The 22,809-nt window shown below is 43.4% G+C and overlaps 1 protein-coding gene across 1 annotated transcript; it reads right to left on the reverse strand.

Annotated features, from left to right (window-relative positions):
* Window positions 1-5,131: 5,131 nt before the first annotated feature.
* Window positions 5,132-16,719, reverse strand: LOC110504577 (histone-lysine N-methyltransferase PRDM9). Its single transcript, XM_036970559.1, has 11 exons — window positions 15,475-16,719; window positions 15,147-15,264; window positions 14,613-14,741; window positions 12,338-12,435; window positions 11,833-11,988; window positions 11,606-11,705; window positions 11,367-11,498; window positions 8,006-8,277; window positions 7,345-7,412; window positions 6,907-7,097; window positions 5,132-6,581 (listed from the first exon to the last, which is right to left on the reverse strand). Exons 1-11 carry the CDS (start codon window positions 15,490-15,492, stop codon window positions 5,479-5,481), a joined length of 2,385 nt encoding a protein of 794 aa, XP_036826454.1. The 5' UTR covers window positions 15,493-16,719; the 3' UTR covers window positions 5,132-5,478.
* Window positions 16,720-22,809: the final 6,090 nt, after the last annotated feature.

Raw genomic sequence — 22,809 nt, forward strand, 5'->3', positions numbered from 1 at the left:
TCTGGTTCTCTGTCCATTCCTCTCGCTCATATTTCTGGTTCTCTGTCCATTCCTGTCTCATCTCTCTGGTTCTCTGTTCATTCCCCTCTCCCATCTCTATGGTTCTCTGTTCATTCCTCTCTCCCATCTCTCTGGTTCTCTGTTCATTCCCCTCTCCCATCTCTATGGTTCTCTGTTCATTCCTCTCTCCCATCTCTCTGGTTCTCTGTCCATTCCTGTCTCATCTCTCTTGTTCTCTGTTCATTCCCCACTCCCATCTCTCTGGTTCTCTGTCCATTCCTGTCTCATCTCTCTGGTTCTCTGTTCATTCCTCTCTCCCATCTATCTGGTTCTCTGTCCATTCCTGTCTCATCTATCTGGTTCTCTGTTCATTCCTCTCTCCCATCTCTCTGGTTCTCTGTTCATTCCTCTCTCCCATCTCTCTGGTTCTCTGTCCATTCCTCTCTCTCTCATCTCTCTGGTTCTCTGTTCATTCCTCTCTCTGGTTCTCTGTCCATTCCTCTCTCTCATCTCTTGGTTCTCTGTCCATTCCACCCTCTGTGCTCTCACTACAGCTCTCTCCCATTCTCTTTCCCTTACTTTCTCCTCATTCCTCCTCTCTCTGTCTCTCTCTCTCCTTTCTTTACCCTCTGTCTCCCGTTCCCTCTCCCCTCAATACAGGCTTACCCTGGACCCATTCCTGACCAGGGGCCATTCTGTGTGTATTAAGCATCTCAGGGTAAGAGTTCTGATCTTGGATCACGTATCAACTTTCACGTTTTAATGTCATGTGCACAAGTACAGTGAAATGCCTTTCTTGCAGCTCTCATCCCAACAATGCAGTAATCAATAACAATGTGGTACTAAAAATAACAAGGTAGAACAAAAACACAGGAGAAGTAAAAATAGGATCTTTAGAAAGTAAGTTAGCATACCATATACAGTCCCCTGTCCCCCCCGTCCAGGTCCCGTCCCCCCGTCCAGGTCCCGTCCCCCCCGTCACCGTCCCCCCCGTCCAGGTCCCGTCCCCCCGTCCAGGTCCCGTCCCCCCCGTCCAGGTCCCGTCCCCCCCGTCCAGGTCACCGTCCCCCCCGTCACCGTCCCCCCCGTCCCGGTCCCGTCCCCCCTTCACCGTTCCCCCCGTCCCCGTCCACATAGTCATATTCATGATGATCTAAAAGACTAAACTGATCCTAAATCAGCACTGTTACTGTTAGACAGATGTTGATAAATGGCCACAGAATAGGAGCCAATCCTGTTAGGAAAATAGGATGTGTGAGTGTCATGATTTTCCACTAGGTGGTGTTATTGTGACAGATTGTAGAATAGGGCTTTTGGTACAGATCTAGGATCAGTATATCCTATCTAAAACCTAACCTTCGTTATCAGGGAAGACCTTAGATCAGTGTTTAGGGGCAACTTCATTCTTGTCCAAGCAACCTCAGCTCCTGAGAAAGACCAGGGCCCTTAATTAGAGTAGGGAACCAGAGCCCTGCATTAGAGTAGGGAACCAGAGCCCTGCATTAGAGTAGGGGACCAGAGCCCTGTATTAGAGTAGGGGACCAGAGCCCTGTATTAGAGTAGAGGACCAGGGCCCTGTATTAGAGTAGAGGACCAGAGCCCTGTATTAGAGTAGAGGACCAGGGCCCTGTATTAGAGTAGAGGACCAGGGCCCTGTATTAGAGTAGAGGACCAGGGCCCTGTATTAGAGTAGAGGACTAGGGCCCTGTATTAGAGTAGAGGACCAGGGCCCTGTATTAGAGTTGAGGACCAGGGCCCTGTATTAGAGTTGAGGACCAGGGCCCTGTATTAGAGTTGAGGACCAGGGCCCTGTATTAGAGTAGAGAACCAGGGCCCTGTATTAGAGTAGAGAACCAGGGCCCTGTATTAGAGTAGAGGACCAGGGCCCTGTATTAGAGTAGAGGACCAGGGCCCTGTATTAGAGTTGAAGACTGGAGCCCTGTATTAGAGTTGAAGACCAGGGCCCTGTATTAGAGTAGAGGACCAGGGCCCTGTATTAGAGTAGAGAACCAGGGCCCTGTATTAGAGTAGAGGACCAGGGCCCTGTATTAGAGTAGAGGACCAGGGCCCTGTATTAGAGTAGAGGACCAGGGCCCTGTATTAGAGTAGAGGACCAGGGCCCTGTATTAGAGTAGAGGACCAGGGCCCTGTATTAGAGTAGAGGACCAGGGCCCTGTATTAGAGTAGAGAACTAGGGCCCTGTATTAGAGTAGAGGACCAGGGCCCTGTATTAGAGTAGAGGACCAGGGCCCTGTATTAGAGTAGAGGACCAGGGCCCTGTATTAGAGTAGAGGACCAGGGCCCTGTATTAGAGTAGAGGACCAGGGCCCTGTATTAGAGTAGAGGACTAGGGCCCTGTATTAGAGTAGAGGACCAGGGCCCTGTATTAGAGTAGAGGACCAGAGCCCTGTATTAGTAGTAGAGAGAATTATTTATTTAAGCTTTTATTACTTTCATCACATTTCCAGTGGGTCAGAAGTTTACATACACTCAATCAGTATTTGGTAGCATTGCCTTTAAATTGATGAACTTGGGTCAAATGTTTCAGGTAGCCTTCCACAAGCTTCCCACAATAAGTTGGGTGAATGTTGGCCCATTCCTCCTGACACAGCGGGTGTAACTGTGTCAGGTTTGAAGGTCTCCTTGCTCACACACGCTTTTTCAGTTCTGCCCACAAATGTTCTATAGGATTGAGGTCAGGGCTTTGTGATGGCCACTCCAATACCTTGACTTTGTTGTCCTTAAAAAACTTATTATGGCTGAAATCCCGTTAACGGGATCGATTTGACAACATACAGTGGGCGCCAAATTCAAACAACAGAAATCTCATAATTTAAGTTCCTCGAACATACAATTATTATACTCCATTTTAAAGATACACTTGTTGTTAATCTCACCACAGTGTCCGATTTCAAAAAGTATTTACGAGGAAATCAAACCAAACGATTATGTTAGGTCAGTGCCTAGTCACAGAAAAACACAGCCATTTTTCCAGCCAAAGAGAGGAGTCACAAAAAGCAGAAATAGAGATACAATTAATCACTAACCTTTGATGATCTTCATCAGATGGCACTCATAGGACTTCATGTTACACAATACATGTATGTTTTGTTCGATAAAGTTCATATTTATGTCCAATAACCTCATTTGAAATTGGTGTGTTATGTTCAGAAATGCATTCTCAAACAAACATCCAGTGAAAGTGCAGAGAGCCACATCAGTTTACAGAAATACTCATCATAAATGTTCATGAAAATACAACTGATATGCATGGAATTAAAGATATACTTCTCCTTAATGTCCCCGCTGTGTCAGATTTTTAAAACGCTTTATGAAAAAAGCACACCATGCAATAATCGGAGTACAGCGCTCAGGCACCAAAACAAGCCATACAGATACCCCCCATGTTGTGGAGTCAACAGTAGTCAGAAATAGCATTATAAATATTCACTTACCTTTGATGATCTTCATCGGAATGCACTCCCAGGAATCCCAGTTCCACAATAAATGTTTGTTTTGTTCGATAAAGTCCATCATTTATGTCCAACTACCTCCTTGTTCGCACGTTTAGTTCACAAATCCAAATTCACGAGGCGCAGGCACTTAGTCCAGGCAAAAGTTCAGACGAAAAGCCAAAACATTTATATTACAGTTCGTAAAAACATGTCAAACGATGTATAGAATCAATCTTTAGGATGTTTTTAACATAAATCTTCAAAAATGTTTCAACCGGACAATTCCTTTGTCTTTAGAAATTAAAAGGAACGCAGCTCGCTCTCACGGCCATGTGCATGTCTTAGCTCATGGTATTCTGCCAGACCTCTTAGTCAAACAGCTCTTATTCGCTCCCCCTTCACAGTAGAAGCCTGAAAGAAGGTTCTAAAGACTGTTAACATCTAGTGGAAGCCTTGGGAAGTGCAATCGGACACTGTATCTTGGATAGGCAAAGACTTGAAAACCTACAAACCTCAGATTTCCCACTTCCTGTTTAGATTTTTTCTCAGGTTTTTGCCTGCCATATGAGTTATGTTATACTCACAGACATCATTCAAACAGTTTTAGAAACTTCAGTGTGGGTGCCAGGTTTCATCCAGAAGTGATGCTTGGCATTCAGGCCAAAGAGTTCAATCTTGGTTTCATCAGACCAGAGAATCTTGTTTCTCATGGTCTGAGAGTCTTCAGGTGCCTTTTGGCAAATGTTTTATTGATGAGTGATTTCCATATGGCCACTCTACCATAAAGGCCTGATTGGTGGAGGGCTGTAGAGCTGGTTGTCCTTATTGAAGGGTTTCCCATCTCTTAGTCACCTCCCTGACCAAGGCCAGCTCTAGGAAGAGTATTGGTGGTTCCAAACTTCTTCAATTTAAGAATGATGGAGGCCACTGTGTTCTTCGGGACCTTCAATGCTGTAGAAATGTTTTGGTACCCTTCCCCAGATCTGTGCCTCGACACAATCCTGTCTCGGAGCGCTACGGTCAATTCCTTCAACCTCATAGCTTAGTGTGACCTCATATATACAAGTGTGTGCCTTTCCAAATCATGACCAATCATTTGAATTTACCACAGGTGGACTCCAATCAAGTTATGTAAGCATCTCAAGGATGATCAATGAAAAAAGGATGCACCTTGGCTCAATTTCGAGTCTCATAGCAAAGGGTTTGAATACTTATGTAAATACTGTATTTCTGTTTTTTTATTTTTAGTACATTTGCACACAAAAAAATAAAACCTGTTTTCACTTTGTCATTATGGGGTATTGTGTGTAAATTGCTGAAGATTTTTTAAATTGTATTTAATCCATTTCAGAACAAGGTTGTAACGTAACAAAATGTGAAGGCACTGTACCTCAAATAACTTATCTATCCTGATGACTAATGACTTTACCCTGCCTTCTGGAAAATATCTCTCAAATACCTTATTATCAATCCTGATGCCTAATCACTTTAGTCCACTGACTGCAGTTGGTGTGGGTACTGGAGTTGTGAACCACTGGAGTAGGGGATCAGTTTTGGACCTGCAAATCATCATTATCAACAGTGAATTCATGGAATGATAAGGATGAAGGAAATGAGTGAATCCTCTGGGTGAGTTGTTAATATCTGACACTAAATACACAAGATGGACGCCAGAGTAAAGAAATACATTTTATTATCACATAAACATTTATTAAAATCTTGTCATGTTTATAACTTGTGAGATATTCATTTCAGTTTAAAAATAATTTTCTTAATAGTTCATGTTTATACACAAATTTATGTAAGATTTCATACTATAAATTACGATTCATACATTTATGCGTATTCAATTCTATTACAATGACACAGTACTTTTGAGAGAATTTAAAAAGTGTTGACAGTTTGATGAATATCATAATTTCTATCCAAATAGTTCAACAGTGTCTATATAAAGACGCATCAGTCATGTTTCATGATGGAACATTACACTTCTATTACATCACTGTCCCAATGTCAAGAGAATCTAAAGTTCCACTTCTTTACTCTTTTTACAACACTGGTGTCTCTTTAGATGTCCTGACTGACTGAAACTCTTCCCACACTGAGAGCAGTGAAATGGCTTCTCTCCTGTGTGAGTGAGCTGGTGTGTTCTGAGACTACTCCCTGTAGTGAAACTCTTCCCACACTGAGAGCAGTGAAATGGCTTCTCTCCTGTGTGAGTGAGCTGGTGTGTTCTGAGACTACTCCCTGTAGTGAAACTCTTCCCACACTGAGAGCAGTGAAATGGCTTCTCTCCTGTGTGAGTACGCTGGTGTATCTTTAACTCTCCTGACTGACTGAAACTCTTCCCACACTGAGAGCAGTGAAATGGCTTCTCTCCTGTGTGAGTGAGCTGGTGTGTTCTGAGACTACTCCCTGTAGTGAAACTCTTCCCACACTGAGAGCAGTGAAACGGCTTCTCTCCTGTGTGAGTGAGCTGGTGTGTTCTGAGATTACCCCCACTAGTGAAACTCTTCCCACACTGAGAGCAGTGAAACGGCTTCTCTCCTGTGTGAGTGAGCTGGTGTGTTCTGAGATTACCCCCACTAGTGAAACTCTTCCCACACTGAGAGCAGTGAAACGGCTTCTCTCCTGTGTGAGTGAGCTGGTGTGTTCTGAGATTACCCCCACTAGTGAAACTCTTCCCACACTGAGAGCAGTGAAACGGCTTCTCTCCTGTGTGAGTACGCTGGTGTATCTTTAACTCTCCTGACTGACTGAAACTCTTCCCACACTGAGAGCAGTGAAACGGCTTCTCTCCTGTGTGAGTGCGCTGGTGTGTTCTGAGACTACTCCCTGTAGTGAAACTCTTCCCACACTGAGAGCAGTGGTTTGATCGTGGCTTGTCCATATCGCTCTGTTTCCTGGTGGGAGCTGGGTTGGAGGAACTTGAGGTGGTTCCATGGTGCTGTGAGTTGCTGGAGGACATGAGATTCTCTGATCTGATCTCTCCACTCCTCAACAGTCTGACATACTCATCATGGTGACTTCTCTTTATGTGCTTGTGGAGGAAGATCTGAGAGGTGAAGGAGAACGGACAGCCAGAGCACGAGAAGATCTGGACCTGGGACGACTCAGCGTTCACATCTGAGAGAGACGAAGGGGAGAGAGAAAGAAGAGAAATCAAGATCACAAGGTGCATCATCATTATTGTTCCAGACAACTTCACATGAACAGAGAAAACTCAGGACCAGTATGATAATACACCACAGAAATCATATTTAAAATCAATGAGTTTCAATTGAGAAATGAGTAATAATGAGTATTAATAATATTAATGAGGTAATAGTGGGTATTAATGAGTAATAATGAGTATTAATGAAGTAATAGGTAAAAAGAGAATGAATGTAAGAGGAGTGAAAAGTAAGGGCAGAGTCAGGGATGAAGAGGGGAGGAAGAGGGGAGAAATGACCTTTAGCAGAGCTCTTTTTGTCCCAGAGGTAGTCGAAGACAATGCCCAGGTCTCTGGCGTACTCCTCTCCGTACCAAACCAACAGCTCCTCTCCAACAGCTATGGGCTTACAGCAGCGGTACAGAATCCCTCCTCTGTACTGGAAGGATACCAGATTCTGCTCTTCTTCACGACGAGCACAGTTCACATACCTGAGAAGAGATAGGGAGAGACAGAGAGCAGTCGGGGGTTAATTATGTACAAGAGATTGAGGTCTTCATGTAGGTGCAGTGGTTCCTCGCAATGGCGGAATGACGCAATTTACCACAATCTGCCACCATCTACCACAAAGTGTTGCGGCATAAAGCTCAAAACTTTTAATTGAGGAACCACTGTACAGAGAGAAACAGAAGGAGGAAGAGGACTGTGAGACTTCCTCTGTACTTCAGTGTTGCTCACCTCATCCAGTTGGAGTGAGTGTCTCTCCCAGCATCGATGTAGTCGTCCCAGTGTCTGCTCTTGTTGATCTGAGGAAAACAACTATTCATATTTAGTTAATTTTTTTACCCCTTTTTCTCCCCAATTTCATGGTGTCCAATTGTTTAAGTAGCTACTATCTTGTCTCGTCGCTACAACTCCCGTACGGGCTCGGGAAAGACGAAGGTTGAAAGTCATGCGTCCTCCGATACACAACCCAACCGCACTGCTTCTTAACACAGCGCGCATCCAACCCGGAAGCCAGCCGCACCAATGTGTCGGAGGAAACACTGTGCACCTTGCAACCTTGGTTGGCGCACACTGCGCCCGGCCCGCCACAGGAGTTGCTGGTGAGCGATGAGACAAGGACATCCCTACCGGCCAAGCCCTCCATAACCTGGACGACGCTGGGCCAATTGTGCGTCGCCCCACGGAGACCTCCCGGTCGCGGCCGGTTACGACAGACCCTGGGCACGAACCTAGAGTATCAGATGGCACAGCTGGCGCTGCAGTACAGCGCCCTTAACCACTGCGCCACCCGGGAGGCCCCTCATATTTAGTTTTGATCAGGTCGGAAAAAAAATTAAGAACAGCCCAATGACACACACACATACACACACACACACACACACACTTCTCTCACCACCCAGGAGTAGCCACTCTCCATGGCTTGTTCCTTGTCTGTGATCTCTCCTTCATAAGGTCCATAGTGGGCTCCTGCAGGCACAGTGTTTCCATGGTTGAACACCCCCAGTCCTGCTTCAGGGATGCTTGATGTCCTGATCTCCAGGCCGGACGGGAGGGTGAGTCTGGCCCTGTCAGAGGTTCCTAGAGGGGCAGGGATGTCCAGGACGAAGAGGGGAGGACCATGGACCCCACACTCCTCCATGAAGAAAGACTTGCAGTCCTCACAGTCTGGGAGAGAGAAAGAAAAACAGAACATGTTAAACGTCAGTTATTATGATGATGATGAAGACATGCATTCAAAATGTAAAAAAACAGCTAGGTTGAGTGAAAGAGAGCACACAAAAAACTATTCATACCTCAGCTTTAAGATCAGCGCCACAGGTAAGCTGTGAACGATCTGAGACAAGGCAAGAAGGGTCTTCTACGCCATCAAAAGGAACATAAAATTTGACATACCAATTAGGATCTGGCTAAAAATACTTGAATCAGTTATAGAACCCATTGCCCTTGATGGTTGTGAGGTCTGGGGTCCGCTCACCAACCATAATTTCACAAAATGGGACAAACACCAAATTGAGACTCTGAGACCGGCTAATTATCAGAATCCAGAAAAGAGGCATTCAATTCCACATACAGAGATGAACCCTAAGCAAGCTGGTCCTAGGGCTCTGTTCACAAACACAATTGTATTTTTATTTAACTAGGCAAGTCAGTTAAGAACAAATTCTTATTTACAATGATGCCTCCCGGGGAACAGTTAACTGCCTTGTTCAGGGGGAGAACAACATATTTTTACCTTGTCAGCTCAGGGATTTGATCCAGCAACCATTCAGTTACTGGCCCAATGCTCTAACCACTAGGCTACCTGCTGCCCGAAAAACAGCCCCACAGAGCCCCAGGACAGCAACACAATTAGACCCAACCAAATCATGAGAAAACAAAAAGATAATTACTTGACACATTGGAAATAATTAACAAATAAACAGAGCCAACTAGAATGCTATTTGGCCCTAAACAGAGAGTACACAGTGGCAGAATACCTGACCACTGTGACTGACCCAAACTTAAGGAAAGCTTTGACTATGTACAGACTCAGTGAGCATGGCCTTGCTATTGAGAAAGGCCGCTGTAGGCAGACCTGAATCTCAAGAGAAGACAGGCAATGTGAACACTGCCCACAAAATGAAGTGGAAACTGAGCTGCACTTCCTAACCTCCTGCCAAATGTATGACCATATTAGAGACACAAATTTCCCTCAGATTACACAGACCCACAAAGAATTTGAAAACAAATCCAATTTTGATTAACTCCCATATCTACTGGGTGAAATACCACAGTGTGACATCATAGAGGCTTCAGCCAGATTTGTGACCTGTTGCCACAAGAAAAGGGCAACCAGTGAAGAACAAACACCATTGTAAATACAACTAGAGGTCGACCGATTAATCGGAATGGCCGATTAATTAGGGCCGATTTCAAGTTTTCATAACAATCGGAAATCTGTATTTTTTTATACCTTTATTTAACTAGTCAAGTCAGCTAAGAACATATTCTTATTTTCAATGATGGCCTAGGAACGGTGGGTTAACTGCCTTGCTCAGGGGCAGAACGACAGATTTTCACCTTGTCAGCTCGGGGGATCAAATCTTGCAACCTTACAGTTAACTAGTCCAACGCTCAAACCACCTCCCTCTCATTGCACTCCACGAGGAGCCTGACTGTTACACAAATGCAGCAGAAGCCAAGGTAAGTTGCTAGCTAGCATTAAACTTATCTTATAAAAAACAATCAATCATAATCACTAGTTAACTACACATGGTTGATGATATTACTCGTTTATCTAGCGTGTCCTGCGTTGCATATAATCGATGCCACACTGGGGGATGATTTAACAAAAGTGCATTTGCAAAAAAAGCACAATCGTTGGACCACTGTACCTAACCATAAACACCAATGCCTTTCTTAAAATTAATACACAGAAGTATATATTTTTAGACCTGCATATTTAGCTACAAGAAATCCAGGTTAGCAGGCAATATTAACCAGGTGAAATTGTGTTATTTCTCTTGCGTTCATTGCACGCAGTCAGTGTATATGCAACATTTACTGACACCTAATTTGCCAGAATTTTATGTAATTATGACATACATTGAAGGTTGTGCAATGTAACAGGAATATTTAGACTTATGGATGCCACCCGTTAGATAAAATACGGAACGGTTCCGTATTTCACTGAAAGAATAAACGTTTTGTTTTCGAAATGATAGTTTCCGGATTCGATCATATTAATGACCAAAGGCTCGTATTTCTGTGTTATTATGTTAGAATTAAGTCTATGATTTGATAGAGCAGTCTGACTGAGCAGCAGCAGGCTCGTAAGCATCCATTCATACAGCACTTTCGTACGTTTTGCCAACAGCTCTTCGCAAGCACAGCGCTGTTTAAGGCTTCAAGCCTATCAGCCTAATGGCTGGTGTAACCAATGTGAAATGGCTAGCTAGTTAGCTGGGTGTGCGCTAATAACGTTTCAAACGTCACTCGCTCTGAGACTTGGAGTAGTTATTCCCCTTGCTCTGCAAGGGCCGCGGCTTTTGTGGAGCGATGGGTAATGCTGCTTTGAGTGTGGCTGTTGTCGATGTGTTCCTGGTTCGAGCCCAGGTTGGAGCGAGGAGAGGGACAGAAGCTATACTGTTACACTGGCAATACTGTAGTGCCTATAAGATTATCCAATAGTCAAAGGTATATGAAATACAAATGATAGAGAGAAATAGTCATTTAAATACTGTATTAACTACAACCTAAAACCTCTTACCTTGGAATATTGAAGTCTCATGTTAAAAGGAACCACCAGCTTTCATATGTTCTCATGTTCTGAGCAAGGAACTGAAACGTTAGCTTTTTTACATGGCACATATTGCACTTTTACTTTCTTCTCCAACACTTTGTTTTTGCATCATTTAAACCAAATTGAACATGTTTCATTATTTATTTGAGGCTAAATTGATTTTTATTGATGTATTATATTAAGTTAAAATAAGTGTTGTTATTGTCATTATTGTCATGAAAAATCGTCCGATTAATCGGTATCGGCTTTTTTGGTCCTCCAATAATTGATATCGGCGTGGAAAAAGCATAATCGGTCGACCTCTAAATACACCCATATTTATGCTTATTTATTTTCCCTTTGGTACTTTAACTATTTGCACATCATTACAACACTGTATATATACATAATATGACATTTGAAATGTCTTTATTCCGAGAGAGATAGATAGAAAGCGATAGATACACAGAGAGATAGAGAGATAATGACTCACAGAGGTAGTGATCATCTTTGGGGACCTCCTCCTCTGTGTAAGTGATTCTTGGTCTGTCTCTCAGATTTCTGCTGCGCTTGTATGTGTTCAGCTCTGCTTTCTGCCTTTCCAGCCACTCTCTCTTAGACAGGCCTGGTACAAACACAAAATAAGCTATTTTCTTTGAAGCCAAATGAAACAAACGGGTTTTAAATCACCATATCAAACTCTAACAGTCTATTCTTGTCTGTCTCTGTTACCTGAGGTTGATGGTTTGGGGTGCAACAAACGAGCCCCTTGCTTTGTGGAACTCCCTGCCTCCCCTCCACTGGTGCTGGGGGTCGCTTCACTCTGACCCTCCTGGAAAGAGACAAGAGGAGAGTTCAAACTGACCACTTGGCCTGTGTGTCATCATCATCTTTGATTTGAAACAACATGAATGAAAATATATTGTGTGTTGTGTTGTGTGTATGACAGTAACACACACCGTGGCTCCTAGCCCCTCCTGTACTCCACTGTGGGTGTCTGCTGGGCTGCCGTCTCTGAGGAAGGCCACTTCCTCTTCTGTCAGCTCCTCCATTAATGGCTGGGCGGGTTCTGTCCCCATATTACTGGGTCCTGCCTCCTCGCCACTGGGGGGCTGCTGAGGATCAAAGGAGAGGGGTGGGGGAGGGGGACAGAGCGTTATATGACAAATATGACAATGATGAACAGACAGAGTTGTCAGCCCTCTTTATCTACAGTAGAGCAATTACATACCGAACATGATATACATGTTGAATTCAGGGCTGTAACACAACAAAATATGGAATAGGTCAAGGGGTATGAATACTTTCCGAAGACACTTTATAACCATAATTTAATTAATTGGTTCACACTTCACAGCTCCAGTCATTGACAGGACTAGTATCTGCTAGCGTAGTGAAGAAGAGAAACAAAAACTCACAAGATGTATTAAATGCACCTGTGCAGGTGTTTTAAAAAACAGTTACCTGTACTGTAAGTGTAGCAGGTGTGGCAGGTTTGTCAGGCTGAGGGACTCCCTGAGATGCTGCTGGTCTCCTGGGTGGGCGTCGGAAGCTCCGGGATGCTGTGGGGAAAGATCAGAAAATTAATATAAGTCCTACCTAGCTACTAACAGACCTCTTCTATTAGGGACGTCAAACGTTCAGCCTGCTGCACAAACCTTAACCTAGAGCGCCTGGTTAAATTGTCTTTAGGACCATTTTTTATTCATCTCTAAAATGGTTAAACTAATGAGAAATATATGTGATTATATAGAAAAATCAGTGAGTTTGCTTAATTTACTATCATCCTAACTTAAGATATTTAATTATGTGAATTAATGTATTTTACACTACTTTCCATGAAGTGGACAGTATGTGTTACTACTTTAAACAACCCCATGTTTTGAACGCATCGAATTGGGGGGAAATAACCTCCCTTTGACCTCAGATTGATGATTTCAGGAGTAAAGTTTATAGTCAAAATGGCACAGAATGGATCAATTACTTTATTTACATAGGTTTTCAGACCCTTTGCTATGAGACTTGAAATTGACCTCAGGTGTATCCTGTTTCCATTGATAATCCTTGAGATCTTTCTACAACTTGATTGGAGTCCACCTGTGGTAAATTAAATTGATTGGACATGATTTGAAAAGAAACATACCTGTCTATATAAGGTCCCACAGTTGACAGTGCATGTCAGAGCAAAAACCCAAGCTATGAGGTGGAAGGAATTGTCCGTAGAGCTCCAAGACAAGATTGTGTCGAGGCACAGATCTGGGGAAGGGGGAAAAAAATAATGTCTGCAGCATTGAAGGTCCCCAAGAACACAGTGGCCTCCATCATTCTTAAATGCAAGGAGTTTGGAACCATCAAGACTCTGGCCGCCCGGCCAAACTGAGCAATCGGGGGAGAAGGGCCTTGGTCGGGGAGGTGACCAAGAACCCGATGGTCACTCTGACAAAGCTCTAGAGTTCTGCTGTGGAGATGGGATAACCTTCCAGAAGGACAACCATCTCTGCAGCACTCTACCAATCAGGCCTTTATGGTAGAGTGGCCAGACGGAAGCCACTCCTCAAAAAATGGCACATGACAGCCTGCTTGGAGTTTTCCAAAAGGCACCTAAAGGACTCCGACAATGAGAAACAAGATTCTCTGGTCTGATGATACCAAGATTGAACTCTTTGGCCTGAATGCCAAGTGTCACGTCTGGAGGAAACCTGGCACCATCCCTACGGTGAAGCAGGGTGGTGGCAGCATCATGCTGTGGGGATGTTTTTCAGCAGCAGGGACTGTGAGACTAGTCTGGATTGAGGGAAAGATGAACAGAGAAAATTACAGAGAGATCCTTGATGAAAACCTGCTCCAGAGCACTCAGGACCTCAGACTGGGGCGATGGCTCACCTTCAAACAGAACAACGACCCTAAACACACAGCCAAGACAATGCAGGAGTGGCTTAAGGACAAGTCTCTGAATGTCTCTGGAAAATAGCTGTGCAGCGACGCTCCCCATCCAACCTGACAGGGCTTGAGAGAATCTACAGAGAATGGGAGAAACTCCCCAAATACAGGTGTGCCACGCTTGTAGCTTTATACCCAAGAAGACTTGAGGCTGTAGTTGCTGCCAAAGGTGTTTCAACAAAGTACTGAGTAAAGGGTCTGAATACTTATGTAAATATGATATTTCAGTTTTTATTATTTTTTTTATAAATTTGCAAAAATGAATAAAAACCTGTTTTTGCTTTGTCATTATGGGTTATTGTGTGTAGATTGATGAGGGGGAAAAAACATTTAAATCAATTTTAGAATAAGGCTGTGATGAACAAAATGTGGAAAAAGTTAAGGGGTCTTTACGAATGCACTGTACACAATATTCCTATATGTTTTTTGAGCCGTGTTAGATGTAACAGGACATACAACCTGATAATCGATGAGTGATAAGGTACTCTTTCTGTTTTGGCGATCCTGTATAAAAATGAAGCACTCCAAAATGTAAAAGAATGTGTTCTGCAGGTTGTCCTCTAACAAGTGATGGAAAAATATCTCCAGCTTCCATGTATCTGGGTAGGTCGTAACTGTCTACTAGCTTAGCGGTATCTGGGTAGGTCCTACCTACTAGTCATACTGAGTAGTCATACTGAGTTAGGTTCCTGTTTCTCTCTTGATATTCAATAAGCATCATAGACTAGTATTAACAGGCCTTCTCTTTCTACTAACATGATACGTCTTACAACATCCTCGTTTACTACTACAGCTCTACCTGGTGGGCATCTCTCCAGTCGAGGGGTCCACTCATCCTCCTCTGAGTCGCTGGGTGCAAAAAGCGGAGCAGTGTTCAACAATTTAGGCCTGCTTCTCCTCATAAACGCAGGTACTGGGGATTTCAGCCCTGAGGGACACATTAGCACACACAGTAGATTCTCTGATCAATACAACACACAGTAGAGAGAGGTGTAGAGCAGTTTTGCGGGGACCAGCAAGGTCTGAGCAAAAATGTTGATGTTTTACAGTGAATTTCCTGTAATTCTAAGAAACAAATGCCAGGGCTTTATTGTGTTCATATTCATATGCTATAATGTAACCTCCAGGGTATTTTGGAGGGATGAGGCCCTAAGAGAAACCACGCCTTGCGGGAGCTGCTGGTTGGGTATGTGGTATGCCAGTGAGTAGAGACATGGCACAATACAACACAAAGGCAGAGAGACTCCGCTATGACAGGAGTTTAAAATAAACGAAAGTAATACTGATAAATGTCAAATGTTCTTTTGTCTCTATTCAAATCTCGGACACTTACCTATAGTAAGCATAGCCAGGTGGTTCCTCTTCAAGTTTCTGTACCGCACTTTCTCACATTTCACTAGATGGGTCCATTCCATCTTTGAGAAATAGGTCTTCAAATCATGGAAATCATCCTAGTGCGAGTCCACAGGTGTATGACATTGGCCCAGGTATAAATGCCACAAGCAGGAATCACCTGAACATCTCAGATAGCTACATAGCTAGATAGGTGGCTAAATGTTATAATGTTAGTAACGTTAAGTTACCTCTCCATCATCAGTATCTTTGATTGTGCCAGTTAGTTACCGTTAGCTGATAGGATAGCTAGGCATTTTTCAACTCACCTCATCCGAAGAACTCATCCTTGCCTGTTGTTGTCGTCCCTGAGGTCCTTTGACCCTGAACTTGTAGCTACAGTAACTTATTGCTAGTCAAATTCGAAATATAGGAAAATTGTTAGCTAATATAATTATCAACTGTTAATTTGTCAGCAAGTTGCTAATTTAACTATTTTGGTAAACTAGCTAAAGTTAGCGTTACCCTTTTAGCTAGATAGCTACCACTAGCTAGCTATACATTTATTTCAGTACAGTAACGTTGAAGTAGCTAGCTAATTTAGCACTGGCGAACTTGTTGATGGTAATTTAGCTAGCTACATTACCGAGCTAACAAATTATTCTAAATATAGCCGATAAAATAGCAATGTTGTACAATGTGGAGCCTGTTATTCTTGTTAGCTAGCTAAATTACCTGCCTTTTGAAACCGTTGTTTGGGAAAAACTTTAAACTGAGGTAAATTGTGAGAGCAACTGAGCACGAGAACTTCTGGCGCCAAACATACAACCGCGCGAAAGAAGGTGGAAAATCACTGACTGAACTCCCTCTGCCCAGGTTCCCCTGGTGCTGCACGACGCCGGGATTTCTGGAATCGACTCCGACTTCTGTGGTTGGATTCATTGGAGTCGACTCTGGCTTCTGTGGTTACATTCATTGGAGTCGACTCTTGTTCGACTCCCAGAACACGCTGAAGCGGATGTGTACGCACAACCAACCTAATATTGCAGAGTCCTACTAGGAATACTGCGTTTACGTTCTAGGGGACTGGCATGGTGCAGGATGCTGACCATTTGCCTATAAAATGCGTGTTTTGTTTGAATATAGACGGTGAAATGTAGGAACTATAATTTTTCAGTGATATTTCTACTGTGCTCTGCTTTGATCCCATGGAATGATGCTGTGATTAACCTATTATTTGCTATGTTATAGCCCTATTCAGACGGATATTACTAGATACGTTGGTTTTGTAATTATTATCCAAGCATGTGCATTATTTCAGATGATTTTCACACAGTATTAGTTTTCCAAACTGCCCCCTGTAATTCTTAATTTGTTGTAATTCAAATCAAATTTTATTGGTCACATACACATTTAGCAGATGTTATTGTGGGTGTAGCGAAATGCTTGTGTTCCTACCACCAACAATTGAATTGACTCCTATTGATAGCCCCTACTTTAGTGAACTTGAGTGAGACATTGCAGCCAAGATATTGCGAAATACAGCATTCGATGCACAGTTCTGACTGTCTGCCTTGTGGCGGGAAATGCCTACAAATTCCTGGCTATGACCCTTCCATGTCTCTCTCTCATGCTAGCTTGCTCTTCCTTTGTTGTAAAATGCAAGAGTTTGTGTTCTCTAAATAGACTACAGAAAATTGTTTCCTTCCTAGAGGAATCGAAGCTTGACACGCAGAAATGGGAGTCTAGGAATCTATTATTTTGGATTCGACTCCCCACCTCTAGTTGCAACTTGCCAGTGTTGCTGTTGTTGCTGTATGGATATGAATATGAATAACCCCTATGATGTAACTGGAATGATGAGATAGATGGTCTTCTTTTATATTATTGTTTTATTATTTCACTGTCATACTGTGTTCGATCTTGTCTAGCCATCTTGTCTCAAGAGGACCACAATGGAAACAAGTCCCAGACTTTATTATGTGTTATCCTCGATGATTTTATTCATGTATGGCTGGTTAGACTGTAAACTCTCCTTCCAGACTCACATCAAACATCTCCAATCAAAAGTTAAATCTGGAATTGGCTTCCTATTTCGCAACAAAGCATCCTTCACTCATGCTGCAAAACATACCCTCGTAAAACTGACCATCCTACTGATCCTTGACTTCAGCGATGTCATTTACAAAATAGCCTACAATACTCTACTCAATAAATTGGATGCAGTCTATCACAGTGCCATCCATTTTGTCACCAAAGCCCCATATACTACCCACCACTGCGACCTGCACGCTCTCGTTGGCTGGCCCTCGCTTCATACTCGTCACCAAACCCACTGGCTCCAGGTCATCTACAAGACCCTGCTAGGTAAAGTCCCCCCTTATCTCAGCTCGCTGGTCACCATAGCAGCACCCACCTGTAGCACGCGCTCCAGCAGGTATATCTCTCTGGTCTTCTCCAAAACCAATTCTTCCTTTGGCCGCCTCTCCTTCCAGTTCTCTGCTGCCAATGATTGGAACGAACTACAAAAATCTCTGAAACTGGAAACACTTATCTCCCTCACTAGCTTTAAGCACCAGCTGTCAGAGCAGCTCACAGATTACTGCACCTGTACATAGCCCATTTATAATTTAGCCCAAACAACTACCTTTTCTCCTACTGTATTTATTTATTTTGCTCCTTTGCACCCCATTATTTTTATTTCTATTTTGCACATTCTTCCACTGCAAATCTACCATTCCAGTGTTTTACTTGCTATATTGTATTTACTTTGCCACCATGGCCTTTTTTTGCCTTTACCTCCCTTATCACACCTCATTTGTTCACATCGTACATAGACTTGTTTTTCTACTGTATTATTGACTGTATGTTTGTTTTACTCCATGTGTAACTCTGTGTTGTTGTATGTGTCAAACTGCTTTGCTTTATCTTGGCCAGGTCGCAATTGTAAATGAGAACTTGTTCTCAACTTGCCTACCTGGTTAAATAAAGGTGAAATAAATAAATAAATGGCTTTTAAGTTTTATGTGTGCTTGTTTTTTAAAATGGTCGAATTAATAAACTAAACTAATAAATCATTAATAAACTAAACTCAATTTTTGTTACTGACCCAACACTTAAAACCACTTGGCTACCTGCCATCCCCAGACAAACACAGGGAGAGATAGAAAGCTGGGGAGGGAGAAAAAAATAGAGCAGCGGCAGAGAGAGAGAGAGAGCAGGAGCGAGAGAGAGAGAGAGAGAGAGAGAGAGAGGGAGCAGGAGAGAGAGAGCAGGAGAGAGAGAGAGAGAGAGAGCAGGAGAGAGAGAGAGCAGGAGAGAGAGAGAGAGAGAGAGGGAGCAGGATAGAGAGAGAGAGAGCAGGAGAGAGAGAGAGAGAGGGACCAGGAGAGAGAGAGAGAGAGAGAGAGAAGGGGGCCTGTACAGGGTGTATCCATCAGGTGTGGCAGTAGGTTGGAAGGCTAGATGGATAGCTCTTGTCTTCACTCCCACAGCGCTCACCTACCACAGGCACAAAAACATACAAAATGAGGGATAGAGAGAAAGGGAGAGAGCGAGGAGAGTCAAAGAGAGAGAAAGTGATGAGAAGTTGGTGTAAGAGCCCAGCCCTGTAGGCAAAAAGGCAATATCCGTCACCATGGCATTAATTATAGTCTGTATTCATTAGAGTGTCCCCCGGGGGCCCGGGTTATTATACAGGCCTGCGGTGAGCTAATGACGCCAGAGCCTCAGCCTGGGTTGGACAGCGAGCGATGGGAGGAATACGGAAGTATACAGGGATGAAATGCCTTCATCAGCCCTTTTCTTACCTATGCATAGTCCCTTCTCCCCTACCTACATGTACAGATTACCTCAACTAGCCTGTACCCCTGCACACTGACTCGGTACAGGTGCCCCCTGTATAAAGCCTCCTTATTCTTATTGTTATTGTGTTACTTTTATTATTACGTTTTATTTTAGTCTACCAGGTAAATATTTTCTTCTTCTTGAACTGCACTGTTGGTTAAGGGCCTGTAAATTAACATTTCACGGTAAAGTCTACACTTGTTGTATTCGGCACGTGTGACAAATAAAATTAGATTTGATTGGGGGCTGTGTAATCTGGTACTGTGATGTGAATAGGGGCTGTGTAATCTGGTGCTCTGATGTGAATAGGGGCTGTGTAATCTGGTACTGTGATGTGAATAGGGGCTGTGTAATCTGGTACTGTGATGTGAATAGGGGCTGTGTAATCTGGTGCTCTGATGTGAATAGGGGCTGTGTAATCTGGTGCTCTGATGTGAATAGGGGCTGTGTAATCTGGTGCTGTGATATGAATAGGGGCTGTGTAATCTGGTGCTCTGATGTGAATAGGGGCTGTGTAATCTGGTACTGTGATGTGAATAGGGGCTGTGTAATCTGGTACTGTGATGTGAATAGCGGCTGTGTAATCTGGTACTGTAATGTGAATAGTGGCTGTGTAATCTGGTGCTCTGATGTGAATAGGGGCTGTGTAATCTGGTACTGTGATGTGAATAGGGGCTGTGTAATCTGGTGCTGTGATGTGAATAGGGGCTGTGTAATCTGGTGCTCTGATGTGAATAGGGGCTGTGTAATCTGGTACTGTGATGTGAATTGGGGCTGTGTAATCTGGTACTGTGATGTGAATAGGGGCTGTGTAATCTGGTGCTGTGATTTGAATGGGGGCAGTATAACCTGGTGATCTATACATTTTTGATAGGTAATTCTCTGCCTAATCTCAGCTCACTGGTCACCATAGCAACACCCACCCGTAGCAAGCGCTCAAGCAGGTATATTTCACTGGTCATCCCCAAAGCCAACACCTCTTTTGGCCGCCTTTCCTTCCAGTTCTCTGCTGCCAATGACTGGAACGAATTGCAAAAATCGCTAAAGCTGGAGACTTATATCTCCCTCACTAACTTCAAGCATTAGCTGTCAGAGCAGCTTACCGATCGCTGCAGCTGTACACAGCCCATCTGTAAATAGCCCATCCAACCACCTACCTCATCCCCATATTAGTTTTTTGTTTTTTTCTGCACTTTTGCACACCAGTATCTCTACTTGCACATCCTCATCTGCACATCTATCACTCCAGTGTTAATTGCTAAATTGTAATTACTTCTCCACTATGGCCTATTTATTGCCTTAACTCCTTACTTAATTTTCACACAGTGTGTACAGATTTTCTATTGTGTTATTGACTGTACGTTTGTTTATCCCATGTGTAACTCTATGTTGTTTTTGTCGCACTGCTTTGCTTTATCTTGGCCAGGTCGCAGTTGTAAATGAGAACTTGTTCTCAACTGGCCTACCTGGTTAAATAAAGATTAAATAAAAAATAAAAAATTTGAATGGAGCCGTGTTTTCTTGTGCTGTGCTACCCCCTCTGGTAGGTTGAGGTACTACAAGGGGGAAGGGTGTTAGTGTGAGAAAGATTGTCAGGGAAGGCCATGGTTGTTGTGTGTCTGATCTTCCTGTGTCTACAGGCAGTGTCATGACCCTGAACCCTTGAGAATCAAGACCTAAAACCCAGACCAGAAGGTAAGGGGGTGGTGGGGGTGTCCTTCTCCTTTAAACCCAGTCTCCATTCATTACACTGAAACGTTCAAAACATCTGTCATTGACTAAAGTCCATAAGAGTCTTCAGTAAAGTTACAGTCCCTTGAAGGACAATGATGACATCATCTTTACAGTGCCAACAGGCAACCATGATGAAAGCGAGTGAGACCCACTATAACAACGAAGACCAGAAGACTGGTCTCGGCACCAGTGTAACGCTGCAACCTGGTCTCAGAGCATTTTGTATTATTCTGTATGTATATCCGCAATACTCCATTTAGTATGATATGTTACGTTTCGTATGATACGTATTAATTTGTGGATGTCCATCTTCCATTTCGTATGATATGTTATGAATTAAAATTAGTATGATATATTAGGTTTGGCAGTAGGTTGGAAGGCAAGATGGATGGATCTGGGCAGGCTCCCTGAGGGGCAGAGGAGGTCTTCAGTCCCACTGACACAGCATTTACCTACCGCATACACACAGACACAAAAAGTACAGAAGTACCCAATTGTCATACTTGAGTAAGAATACCTTAATAGAAAATTACTCAAGTAAAAGTCACCCAGTAAAATACTACTTGAGTAAAAGTCTAAAAGTATTTGGTTTTAAACATACTTAAGTATCAACATTTAAATGTAAAGTATAAATAGTTTCACATTCTTTATATTAAGCAAACCTGATGGCACGATTTTCTTGTATTTTTTATTTACAGATGATATTGATATTTATTTACTACAGATGATATTACCACTGTATAATGGCCCCCACCAGAACTACAGATGATATTACCCCTGTATAACGGCCCCCACCAGAACTACAGATGATATTACCCCTGTATAATGGCCCCCACCAGAACTACAGATGATATTACCCCTGTATAACGGCCCCCACCAGAACTACAGATGATATTACCCCTGTATAATGGCCCCCACCAGAACTACAGATGATATTACCCCTGTATAATGGCCCCCACCAGAACTACAGATGATATTACCCCTGTATAATGGCCCCCACCAGAACTACAGATGATATTACCCGTGTATAACGGCCCCCACCAGAACTACAGATGATATTACCCCTGTATAACTGCCCCCACCAGAACTACAGATGATATTACCCCTGTATAATGGCCCCCACCAGAACTACAGATGATATTACCCCTGTATAACGGCCCCCACCAGAACTACAGATGATATTACCCCTGTATAATGGCCCCCACCAGAACTACAGATGATATTACCCCTGTATAATGGCCCCCACCAGAACTACAGATGATATTACCCCTGTATAATGGCCACCACCAGAACTACAGATGATATTACCCCTGTATAATGGTCCCCACCAGAACTACAGATGATATTACCACTGTATAATGGCCCCCACCAGAACTACAGATGATATTACCACTGTATAATGGCCCCCACCAGAACTACAGATGATATTACCACTGTATAATGGCCCCCACCAGAACTACAGATGATATTACCCCTGTATAATGGCCCCCACCAGAACTACAGATGATATTACCCCTGTATAACGGCCCTCACCAGAACTACAGATGATATTACCCCTGTATAACTGCCCCCACCAGAACTACAGATGATATTACCGCTGTATAACGGCCCTCACCAGAACTACAGATGATATTACCCCTGTATAATGGCCCCCACCAGAACTACAGATGATATCACCCCTGTATAACGTCCCTCACCAGAACTACAGATGGTATTACCCCTGTTTAACGGCCCCCACCAGAACTACAGATGGTATTACCCCTGTATAATGGCCCCCACCAGAACTACAGATGGTATTACCCCTGTATAATGGCCCCCACCAGAACTACAGGTGATATTACCCCTGTATAACGGCCCCCACCAGAACTACAGATGATATTACCCCTGTATAATGGCCCCCACCAGAACTACAGATGATATTACCCCTGTATAACGGCCCTCACCAGAACTACAGATGATATTACCCCTGTATAATGGCCCCCACCAGAACTACAGATGATATTACCACTGTATAATGGTCCCCACCAGAACTACAGATGATATTACCCCTGTATAATGGCCCCCACCAGAACTACAGATGGTAT

The sequence above is a fragment of the Oncorhynchus mykiss genome, chromosome 31, assembly GCF_013265735.2.
Source record: "Oncorhynchus mykiss isolate Arlee chromosome 31, USDA_OmykA_1.1, whole genome shotgun sequence".
NCBI lineage: Eukaryota > Metazoa > Chordata > Actinopteri > Salmoniformes > Salmonidae > Oncorhynchus > Oncorhynchus mykiss.